This window comes from Geotrypetes seraphini, chromosome 8 (genome assembly GCF_902459505.1).
Source record: "Geotrypetes seraphini chromosome 8, aGeoSer1.1, whole genome shotgun sequence".
In the NCBI taxonomy this organism is placed as follows: Eukaryota; Metazoa; Chordata; class Amphibia; order Gymnophiona; family Dermophiidae; genus Geotrypetes; species Geotrypetes seraphini.
Window position 1 is genome coordinate 81,945,088 of NC_047091.1, and position 12,194 is coordinate 81,957,281.

Here is a 12,194-nt window from a genome sequence, read left to right on the forward strand (position 1 = left end):
TTTCTTTCCCTATACTCTTCCCTGGAAGCTTTGTTTGTCAGGTGTGTCTCTCTTGTGGATGCCCTTCTCTTCTACTGCCAGTTCCCGACTCCATCCTTTCTGCCTTGTTGTGCCTTATGCCTGGAACATCCTGTCTGATTCAGTGTGTTGGGCCCTGTCTCATGGTGTTCAAATCCAGGCTAAAAACCCACTTTTTTAAAACTGTGTTTATGCCCGACTCTCCCAACTTGTAAAGCACTTATATCTGTTGCCATTCCTTCTTTACTCCCCCACCTCTAGTTCCTTATAGTTCCTCACCTAAGTAACATGTATAAGCTTTTGTCCTATGTCCGTCTTAATTAGATTGTAAGCTATTTCAAGTAGGGACTATCTCTTGTGTGTTTGTTGTACAGTATCAAGAACAGTAATTGTTCAAAAATCAATCTAATGAATCAAAAAAGCTAAGTTCACATATACATATTTGTTTATTTATTGAAAGAAAATGTATTAAATGCAAGCACAGGCACTTTAAGAAAATTTGACAAAAAATAATTAATTACACCGATTTATATAGTTCTGGTGAGGAGAACCACCACACAAGATTTGCCAAATATATAGTGGAAGTGTGGTGTTCTGAGGGACTTCGGTGAATATAAAAGAGTATGTTTGAGGAATTAGCTCTTGAAGAAGTATTATTGATATTGTTGTACAGCATGGCATGCCTCTGGTAGTGTTTTATAAATAATAAATAGTAGTAGTAGAATATATACAGTAATCTTTTGGCTGAAACCAAACTTGACAGAAAAAGATTTTTGGCATAGTATCCAAAACTGAAATTCAGTCAGCCTCTAATACTCAGTTCTCATGTATGCACTGGGCATTCCTGCAGTATTGACATCAAAGGCTTGGACTGCTGCTGCTGACAGCCACAATTTTTGAAGGGGGTCAGCAGGCTGTGGATTCTTCAGTTGGTGGGGTGTGGGGATCCCCACCAGCTACACAAAAGGCATATAGCAATGCTGGATGGACCGAGGCTCTCCCATGTCCAAACCTTGCTAACTTTGTCTCTTTTTTTCTAGTTTGGAGGTGGAAGTGGATCTCGGACTTCTCTCGCAGAATCAACACATGTCACACCTGTCCCATCATCTCCAATCCAGGAGCCTCCCAGTAAGAAAGAATATAACCAATGCCGGATACAGGTAAATGAAACTGTGCTGAGGGGTCAATACCAGAAATACAGCTAACGAGGAAGGAACAGGATGTGTGTGTAAACATTGCTTCCTTGTCATCAGCAGCTGATGAATCCAGAGACTTGTGGGTTATATCACCATCTATCAGCAGGTGGAGATAGAGAGCATTAAACTTAGCTCTGTCACACAGGATGCCATGTTCCTTGGTCAGCCAGTATTATCCATCTTCAGCAGGTGGATGGATAGTCTCTCACAAGCTCCTGGTCTTTGCTCCTGTTCCGAGTTTCTCAGTTCTATGGAACGGGGGTGGGGAAGGGGTGTGTTTAGGCTAAGTGGTGCCTACTTTAGGGGGCACACTTGGTGGCGCCAGGCCCCTCCCTAAAGAGCTGCATGGGAAAAGGGCTGTCGGGGATCCAACAGAAATCCCCCCCAGACTCACAGGGATCCCGGGAATCGAAGTCCTATGGGAGCTAGCCTACCTGCTTGTAGTCCTCCTTCTGAGCTCTCTTCTTCAGCCTTCTTCAACAGGCTGCTGGCAGCGGTTCCTCCTATAAGCTGCCGGCGGCTGACCTGGAAGGCTTCCCTCTGATGCAAAACAGGCTTGCCGGCATTTGCTTCCTCGGCACACGCTAAAAAAGTTATGTACTGACTGGATCAGAACGGGGCCTTGAGCATCTGAACATGCTCTTAGGTCTGCCAGCTTCTGCCCCCTTCGAGACTCTCAGAGAGGACTAGAGCTGCCAAGCATCTGAGCACGCGTAGATGCACAAGGCCCCACTCCAATCCAGTCAGCGCATAACTTTTTCAGCGTGTGGCAGGGAAGCAAATGTCAGTAAGTGAAGAGCTGATTATTGGATGTTTGAGAAAGAGGGAAATGTTGATTGCTGTGGCGGTGGCATCGGAGTTGGGGGTTTTAGAAAGAAATATTGCTTGCTGTGAGGGGGTTGGAGGTGGGGAATTTGGCTGCTGTGCTGTCAGTGTCGGAGGACCCCAGCAAATGCCAGTAAGCTAAGAACTGATTATTGGATTATCAGGGAGTGGGGAGAACATAAAGATACAGAGGAGTATGGCCAGACAGAATATAAACCCCTCCCTGGTTTATACACAAGTTAACAGTTCCTTCCCCCTTTTTTTGGGGGGAGGGGAAACTGTTATCTCTGTTTATGCTCAGATAGGTTTATATTCGAGTATATATGGTAACTACTTCTGAAGTTTATGGGGACGGGCAGGGATGGGTTTGATTCCAGCAGGGATGGGGTTGATTTCTGTCCACTCAATGACAATGAAGATGAAAGCGAGGTAATTCAAATCTTGATAAAGCAAAACTCCACCTCACTCTATGAGAAAAGGAAAAAAATTTTCTTTCTTTAACACTTGCTGGGATCCATCATCTTCCAATCTTTCCAGAAGTAAGACAAACCAGCATCAACTGATAATTCAATCATTTATTTATCCTTAATGCAGAATTGCTTAGCATATCCCGACGGGACCCGTTTCGCCCTAACCGGGCTTTCTCAAGGGTTCACAGTAGGCGCTCTTTTTTCAGCGTCCTCACATTTCAGGAACTCAATCTGTCAGTACTGCCTATATAATGCCTGTGCCATAGGACTACGCGTATGCTCCGAATCTGAGGCCTTTTCCTGGGGAGGAAAAAAAAAAAGAAAAAAAGTAAAATGCTATATGTCTGATGCACCTTTGCCCATGGCACAGGCATTATATAGGCCATTATATAATGCATTATATAATGCCATGGCACAGGCATTATATAGGCAGTACTGACAGTGCACTAACTAACCAACGGGACGCTCAAGTCACAATGAAAACTGTCTGAGATAAGTAATTCAGCTGTCAACTATTTTCTAATCTAGAGAGCAATGCATTGTGAATAAGTTATATTTTGTAATGTTGAATTTTTAATCACATTATTTAAGTTTCACTAATGAAAAAGTTCCCTAAAAAACTATTTAAAAATTATAAAGTCCAGGTTTTTTGGCCCATGACTGGAGTATGGAGCTGTAAAGTTACGCTGACCGTTCAGTCCATGATAGGACTACGCATATGCTCCGAATCTGAGGCCTTTTCCTGGGGGAAAAAAAGGAGGAAAAAAAAAAAGAAAAAAATGCTATATGTCTGATGCACCTCTCATACTCTCTCTATAGCTGCCACTCTGTTGTATAGCTGGTCTGGTCAGTGCTCTTCGTAGGCTGGTTAACTGAGCTGGCTGGCCTTTATCGTCTTCTGGTTGGCGATAGTGAGTGGCTTCTTTCTGTGTAATTTTTAATCCTTATATCTGTGGGCAAAGGATATCTTCTTTTAGACTTTGCAGTCTCTTAGTTTCACTGGTTCTCATCCTCCAAGTGGTAGCTAGCTCACTAGCCTCCTTTGCAACATTGGCTTCTCCAGATAACTTTCACTATTACTCCCTAAATAGGACTACTTTGCTGTATCCCACAAGAAGAGCGACCAAGATGGTAAAGGGGATGGAACTCCTCTTGTATGAGGAAAAACAAAAACGGTAGTTTCTTGTAATATTTTGAAAATTTCAATAAATAAGAAGTTAAAAAAAAAAGACTAAAACGGTTAGGGCTCTTCAGCTTGGAAAAGAGATGTCTGAGGGGAGATATGATTCAAGTTTACAAAATTCTGAGTGGAGCAGAACGGGTACAAATGGATCTATTTTTCACTCTGTCAAAAATTACAAAGACTAGGGGACAAAGTTACAGGGAAATACTTTTAAAACCAATAGGAGGAAATTTTTTTTCACTCAAGAGAATAGTCAAGCTCTGGAACGCATTGCCAGAGGATGTGCTAAGAGCGTATAGTGTAGCTGGTTTTAAGAAAGGTTTGGACAAGTTCCTGGAGGAAAAGTCCATAGGCTGTTATTGAGAAAGACATGGGGGAAGCCACTGCTTGCCCTGTATTGGTAGCATGGAATGTTGCTACTTCTTGGGTTTTAGCCAGGTACTAGTGACCTGGATTGGCCACCATGAGAACGGGCTACTGGGCTTGATGGACCATTGGTCTGACCCAGTAAGGCTATTTTTATGTTCTTATCTCTGGATTCATCTGCTGCTGAAAACAAGGAAGAAAAAATTGTGTCTTACCTGATAATTTTCTTTCCTTTAGTCACAGCAGAGGAATCCAGAGTCCCTCCCTTTCTTATTTCCTTTTCCAGGTATTTGGCTTTCTTGCCTCACCGAGTTCTGATTTTTGTCAGATTCTTATTTAGTGGCTGTGAGGAAGGAGTTCTGCTTATATCATTGTTTTCACTAATTGTCCTTCTGCTTTGTTATGAGAAATACAGGCTGACCAAGGAGCATGACATCTTGCATGAAGAGTTCAGTTTAATATCTCCATCTGCTGGTAGATGGTCATAACCCACAAGTCTCTGGATTCATCTGCTGTGACTAAATAAAAGAAAATTATCAGTTAAGATATAGTTTTTTCTTTCTGCCCCTTTCCAGGTACGCTTGCTGGATGGTTCTTCTCTCACTCAGACGTTTCAGGCTAAGGAGCAGCTAGCAGCTGTGCGACTCTATGTGGAGCTGAATCTCCATGATGGGGGTCACCCCTTCAACCTCATGACTAGCTTTCCCCGTCGTGTGTTTACAGCAGAGGACATGGAGAAACCTTTACAAGAGCTTGGTGAGACATGCTCTTTTTCAGAACATTTATTTATTTGAGATTTATTTTCTGCCTTTATGAAAAGATTCACTCAAGGCAGTGTACAGATACAGTTTGGTTTAAAACTTAGTTTTGTTAATAGTATAAACAATAGTAAAATAAACAAAAGCATGAATATAATCAATGAGGTAAACTTGGAAATAGCAGATTGCATCCTAATAACAGGATTGATTTGCTAAAACGGTATCAAAAATGTTAATGTTTGTATCTGCCTGTACCTCTCTGTATAGATGTAGGGAGCACTGTATGGGCATGGTCTTTCTCTGTAGACAAACAAGGGAAATGCAGGCACACTTGTAGATGAAGTTCACTGACTGAGCCTGTGTGTCGGAACTCTCCCATAGCTAGTTAAGCTTTTAAAAGTTTACTGGGCATGTGCAGAAGACCCTACACTCCCAGCCACTTCCCTCAGCCTGTCAGTTTTTTTTCTCATACCGCTCCTGACAGATCGCGAGCTATCCCTTCTCTCCTCACAGATATATTATATAGTCTAGCAAGGCTTTCCATTTTTATTTTTTTATTTTTAAAAAAGAGTGACATGGAGAGCCGGCAAGAGTCCACATGACAACGAAGTTTAAATACTGTAAATTTTACTAGTAGCGTCTTTCACTGGCAAGTTTGTCTTCAAAAGGTAGGCGCTAGGACCGGGAGAGAACTGTGTTTCAGCACTGACAGCTGCTATGGACGGCGGTTCTTAGGCCGCAGTGTTGAAGAAATCTACAAAGCACTTGACACTGCTTGCTCCCTCCCCCCAGGGCCCTGTTTCGGCACTTCAAGAGGAGGGAAGCCAACTGCCTCCGATGCCGCATGACAATAACAAATCGGCAGAATCGGGTGGCCACCGTAAAAAAGCCCCAGCATTAGAAAAGTGCTCTACTCCTTCACCTTCATCGCTATTGGGGCAAGAAGTTAATTTCTACTCAGTGGCTTCAGGGAAGGCTCCCGGGTGCTTGGTTTAGGCCTCACGGTCCTCTCCTGGCCACAAGCAGAGGAGTTCAGTTTCTTCAACTAATTCTTTAAAACCTGGGAAATCTTCTACAAAATCCAAGCGGGGGACCTCTTCTCCTTCCCCTCGGGACACTCCTTCTGCTAAGTGTCCATCTCCCCCGGGCATTCAGCAGGACAACCCTACACCGGATGTTTCAAATTTTTTCCTCATTCTGCAGTGTCTGGTGCAAGAAAGTTCAACCTTGATTCAGCTTCTTCCTCACAATCCTGTTCTGCAACTTCAGCAGTGCTCCACCTGTGTGGACCAATTTTCTTCAGGAGATCATCTCATTTCAAGTCCTTTTCCACAATCTCCAAATCTAGCATGGGGGCTATGTACCCCTATCTATTCTTCACCAACACAGGGGGCACCTTCTCCTCCCAACCGGTCAGCTCCACATATTCTGCCTGTTTCCGATTCTAATCAGTCACTCCATCCAGATTAGTCTCTATCTCCAACTGAAGAATACTCCTATCCAAAATTTCTACAAAAAGTATCCTCATTGTTAAGTCTGTATCAAGTAGCGATACCCATGAGAAGTAAGGATTTTCAAGCTATTTTCCAATCCTGTAAGATGCCAGTAAAATAATTCATTTCTTTAACCAGTACATCAGCTCTTACAAGACCTCCAGTTAGCTAATTGGCAAAAACCTTTATCCATCTCTTTGGCTTCCAAGCGTTTGGAATTTAAGTATACGGTCCAGAAAGCTCCTGGACTTGATCTCCAAGCTACCTCACCACTCAATGGTCTCGGAGTCGGCTCTTAAGAAGGCAAGATGTCTAAATCACCGTTAAGTGCGCCTCCTGGAAAGGATCTCAGTTTCCTGGACTCTATAGGACGCAAGGTATATCAAGGATCTATGCTTTCATCTAGGATTATTGCACACCAATTACAAATTCTCCATTTTCAGCATTCTATTCTGCAACAGATAGGCTGCTTCCACAGAAACTTTGCCTGCCCTTCTTGTTGCTCTTCAGGAATACACTTATCATCTTATTTAAAACAACTATGATGCTTATGACATGACATCTCACACTGCAGGAGTAGCTATAGTGGCTAGATGCTCAGCTTGGCTCAGAGCATCTGATCTTCAAGAGGATTTGCACAATAGGTTAGCAGACACCCCCTGTCTCGGAGAAAGCCTTTATGGTGAAAAGGTGCAAGCTACAGTCTCTCAACTTAAAGAAGACTCTTCTAGGGGCAGAGAGCTTTCGGCTCACTCTACTGCACATTCTCATCCGTTTCAATCCCCTTCCTCTTCTTACAGCTTACCATCAACAATTTTTTCAGCAATATTATCCAAGACACAGGTTTGCTCCTTATACATCCTCCTCTAGAGATCTCAATCCTCTTCTTACATCCAGAAACAGCGCTCAAGAGACAGGAAACAGTCAACTACATCTCAGCTGTCTGTGCTGAAACCTAGTCACAGTTTTTGACCATTTACTGTTGGGGGTTGGGTGGGCGGCTATCTCATTTCCTTCCAGCCTGGCAGGCCATCACGATGGATCAGTGGGTCTTTCACATCATTGCCCAGGGATACTTCTTCAATTTCCTTCCCGGATGCATTCCATTTCACCCGCCTCATCCTTCCTTAGTTCTGCATACTCGTATTCCTCAACTTGCAATAGAAGTCTCTCTTTTTCTAGGCAACAACATAATTGAAGAGGTACCACATTTTACAACGATCCAAGACTTCTATTCCAGATTCTTCCTGATCCCCAAAAAGACCCAAGGACTCCAACCTATTCTCAATCTCCATCCATTCAATGCCTGCCTCAGGAAGGAGAAGTTCAGAATGATTTTGCTTCCGACAGTTCTACCTCTGCTGAAGCAATATGATTGGCTAGCCGTCTTAGACCTAAAGGATGCCAATATGCACATTCCCATTCACCCCTCCCACTGGCACTTTCTTTGCTTCATATTCCTAAATCAGCATTTTCAATACAAGGTGCTGCCCTTTGGCCTATCATCAGTGCCAAGAGTATTCACAAAGTGTCTAGTGTTAGTGGCAACACACCAAAGAAAACATCACATGGTTCTATCTTACTTGGACAACTGGCTCCTGTTAGCTCACTGCAAGGATCAGTTGCTTCTCACCATTCAGACCACAGTCCACACGCTGCAGTCTCTAGGTTTTCTCATCAACTACCAAAAGTCCAAGCTAACTCCAACTCGCTCCCTTTCATTTATCGGAGTACTTCTGGTTATCCCAGGACAAGCAGGCAGCATATTCTTGACTGATGGGTGACGGCACCGACGGAGCCCCGGTACGGACAATTTTAGAGTGATCTCACTCTAAGAACTTTAGAAAGTTCTAGCTCGGCCGCACCGCGCACGCGCGAGTGCCTTCCTGCCCGACAGAGGCGCGCGGTCCCTCAGTTTCTTAGTTTCCGCGGAGCTAAGAAGACGCGTTTTTTTTCAACGGCTGTTGAAACTTTTTTCTATTGCCTTCCCGCTCGCGTAAACTTTTTGGCTAATTGGCCTTATTTCGTTTCTTTTTTTCTTTTTTGTAAAAAAAAAAAAATATATATATTTTTTCTTTTCTTAATTTGATTTTCCCCGGCGGGGCCTTCTGCCACCATCGAAGCCTCGGCCTTCGATTTGGCGGAAGCCGTTTTTCCTTTCATGCCCCCTCAACCGGGTTTTAAAAAGTGCCAGCGGTGTGCTAGGCCTATATCTCTCACGGACCCACACAACTGGTGTTTACAGTGTTTGGGTCCTGAGCATCAGGCCTCTACTTGCACCCGCTGTGCTACTCTAAAAAAACGGACATTAAAAAATCGCCAAATACAGCAGCGATTACTGTTCGGTGCCGAGATGTCCGACCCCGTTCCTTCGACTCCGGCTTCGGCACCGATTCAGTCGGCACCCTCGTCTTCGACGCCGCGTGATTCCACACCGGCGTCTCAACAGTCAGGTAAGCCGGCTAAGAAGCCTTCCCCGCTGGAACGTCTTCCGGCCTCGAGTGCAGTGAGTCCAATCCTGCCGCCTGTAAGACGCCAGCGGAAGCGCTCCGCCCCTATAGAGGTGAGTCCCTCGACATCGGGCTCCTCATCTCCGGGGCGTCGAGCGGCACCGCAGGTACCGCAGAAGAAAAAAGCGGTACCGGTGCCATCCCTCGATGACCGCATTACGGCCATCCTTCAGGTGCAGCTTAAGGAGCAATTAGAACGACTCCTTCCTGCTATCATGACACCGAACCTTCCGGTGCCGGCCCGCACCGAGCTATCGGTACCGGTTGTGGAACAACCCGTATCGATACCGATTGTGGAACCCGTGTTACCCGCTTCCACTGTTTCGGTACCGCTTCACCTAACCTCATCGGTATCGATGCCAGTCCTTGCACCGGAGCCGAGAGCTCACCATCAATCGGTACAGACTTCGGCACCGGTGCGACCGATAACATCTCCTGACTCGGTATCGATGAGGTCGGGTAAGTCGGTGCGCAAAACCCGACACATACAAACGTCGACACCTGAGTCTCGGGACCATTCTTCCCATGTCAGGGACCCTGATCTGTGGGGAGACTCAGAGGAACCCTTTCTTTCTGAAGGCGAATGTTCCTCAGAGGAGGAGGATTCGGCTGTCCCTGACCCATCCTCCAAACAGGTCACTTCCTCTTTCTCCTGTTTTTTGAAAGAGATGTGTGAATCCTTGTCCATTCCTTTGGAGGCTGAATCCAAAAAGTCTAAAGCTTTTTTGGATGCCCTTGATTTTGATCAGCCTCCAAAGGAATTTTTGAAACTTCCCCTTCATGACATCTTGAGGGAAACTTTCTATAAAAATTTAGAGACTCCTTTAACTGTCCCAGGGGCCCCACGTAAACTGGATTCTCTATATAAAGTAATTCCCATTCCTGGGTTCGACAAACCTCAACTTCCACATGAATCATTATTTGTCGAATCCACCCATAAAAAGACTTCAGGAGCCAGTGTATATGCATCTGTCCCTCCTGGCAGAGAAGGAAGGGCCATGGATAAATTTGGTAAGAGGCTCTACCAGAATGCTATGTTAGCAAATAGGGCTAGTAATTATGCTTTTCATTTTTCTTTTTATTTAAAGCATCTCCTTACCACCATGGCTTCTTTCGAAAAATATCTTCCTTCACGAAAGCATCACTCTTTTCACACCTGCTTGTCGTCTCTTTTCCAATTACGTAAGTTTATGGTTAGATCCATATATGACACCTTTGAACTTACATCCAGAGCGACAGCAATGTCGGTGGCTATGCGCCGTTTGGCCTGGCTTCGGGTATCCGAGCTTGATGTTAACCATCAAGATCGGTTAGCCAACGCCCCGTGCCTAGGGGATGAGCTCTTTGGGGATTCCATGGACTCAACCACACAAAAGCTCTCTGCTCATGAGACGCGCTGGGATACCCTGCTTAAAAATAAAAAGAAGCCTCCTCCGCCAAAACCATATAGACAGCAGTCGGCCTATCAACGCCGCTTCACAGCTCGTCCATTACCTACCACTGCTCAGCAACCCAGGCGTCAGAGGCAACAACAACGTCAGCCTCCCAGACAGCAGCAGCAGCAACAATCTGTGAAACAACCTCCTCAGCAGAAGTCACAGCCCTTTTGACTTCATTCTCCACAGTATAGCCAGTATCCCTATTCCTGCTCTCCTGCCTCAGCCTATAGGAGGTCGACTTTCTCTGTTCCTCAGCCGGTGGGAAGTAATCACGTCGGACCAATGGGTCCTCAACATCATCCGCCACGGCTACTCTCTCAACTTTCAGACTCTTCCACCTCAAAGCCTGCCAAAAGAGTCTGCTTTGCACAGTCCTCAATCTGCCCTCCTTATTCAGGAGGTCCAATCCCTCCTCCTTCTGAACGCTATAGAAGAAGTTCCTCTAGATCAAAAGGGGCAGGGATTCTACTCCCGTTATTTTCTAGTCCCCAAAAAAACAGGAGATCTCAGACCCATCCTAGATCTTCGCGATCTCAACAAACATCTGGTAAAAGAAAAATTCAAGATGCTTTCTTTAGCCATCCTTTATCCCCTTCTAAATCAAAACGACTGGCTATGCTCCCTCGATCTCAAAGAGGCTTACACTCACATACCGATCAATGTAACCTCAAGACCATATCTCCGATTCATGATCAATCATTGTCATTACCAATACAAGGTACTGCCCTTCGGTCTAGCCTCATCTCCAAGGGTATTCACCAAATGTCTCATTGTGGTAGCGGCATTTCTACGCTCTCACCACCTTCATGTATTTCCTTACCTGGACGACTGGTTGATCAAAGCCACATCCGCTCAAGCAGTTCTCCTGGCCACCAACCAAACCATCCAGTTTCTACAACTTCTGGGGTTCGAGATCAATCTACCCAAATCTCATATCATCCCCACTCAGAGACTTCAATTCATTGGAGCGATCCTGGATACACTCCTAATGAGAGCTTTCCTACCATCCAATCGTCTTCAGACCCTTCAGTCTCTATGTCAGCAGGTGCTTTCACTACCTTCCATCTCAGCCAGACAAATGATGGTACTCTTGGGGCACATGGCATCCACAGTTCATGTCACACCTCACGCACGTCTTCACCTGCGCACTCCTCAATGGACCCTTGCTACTCAGTGGTCCCAAGCGTCGGATCCTTGCTCACGACACATATCTGTGACATCATCTCTTCGTCAGTCTCTTCAATGGTGGTTGGTATCCTCAAATCTATCCAGAGGTCTTCTGTTCCATCAGCCTCCTCATCAACTAGTCATCACCACCGACGCCTCTCTGTATGCATGGGGAGCTCACTTGAACGAGTTCCAGACTCAAGGTCTTTGGACAGCCCAGGAAAAGAAGCATCAAATCAATTTCCTGGAACTCAGAGCGATGTTTTACGCCCTCAAGGCCTTCCAACATCTTCTCTTTCCTCAGGTCCTTCTGTTGTGCACAGACAATCAGGTTGCGATGTACTACATCAACAAACAGGGTGGGACAGGCTCTCGCCTTTTATGCCAGGAAGCCCAGAAGATCTGGACTTGGGCCATAGATCACCATCTCTTCCTGAAAGCTATATACATTCAGGGGGCACAGAATTCTTTAGCGGACAAACTCAGCAGAATTCTCCAACCTCACGAGTGGACACTCGATCCTGTAACTCTGCAGTCTATCTTCACTCAATGGGGCACTCCTCAGATAGACCTCTTTGCAGCTCCTCACAATCATCAGCTGCCCCTATTCTGCTCCAGACTTTACTCTCCGCACCGTCTAGCAGCAGATGCTTTTCTCCTCGACTGGTCGAATCTGTTCCTGTACGCCTTCCCTCCTCTGCCTCTCATGTTGAGAACCTTGTTCAAGCTCAAGAGGGAACGAGCCACCATGATTCTGATTGCTCCGAGG

General features: G+C 45.4%; 1 protein-coding gene across 3 annotated transcripts in view; it reads left to right on the forward strand.

The window, feature by feature from the left end:
• Window positions 1-12,194, forward strand: part of UBXN1 (UBX domain protein 1) — a 77,589-nt gene that overhangs the window by 41,347 nt on the left and 24,048 nt on the right. For all 3 annotated transcript variants that reach the window (XM_033956831.1, XM_033956833.1, XM_033956834.1), the window contains exons 8-9: window positions 1,059-1,178; window positions 4,634-4,814. In XM_033956831.1, the coding sequence (XP_033812722.1) occupies window positions 1,059-1,178; window positions 4,634-4,814 (301 nt within the window). The remainder of the gene's footprint in view (window positions 1-1,058; window positions 1,179-4,633; window positions 4,815-12,194) is intronic.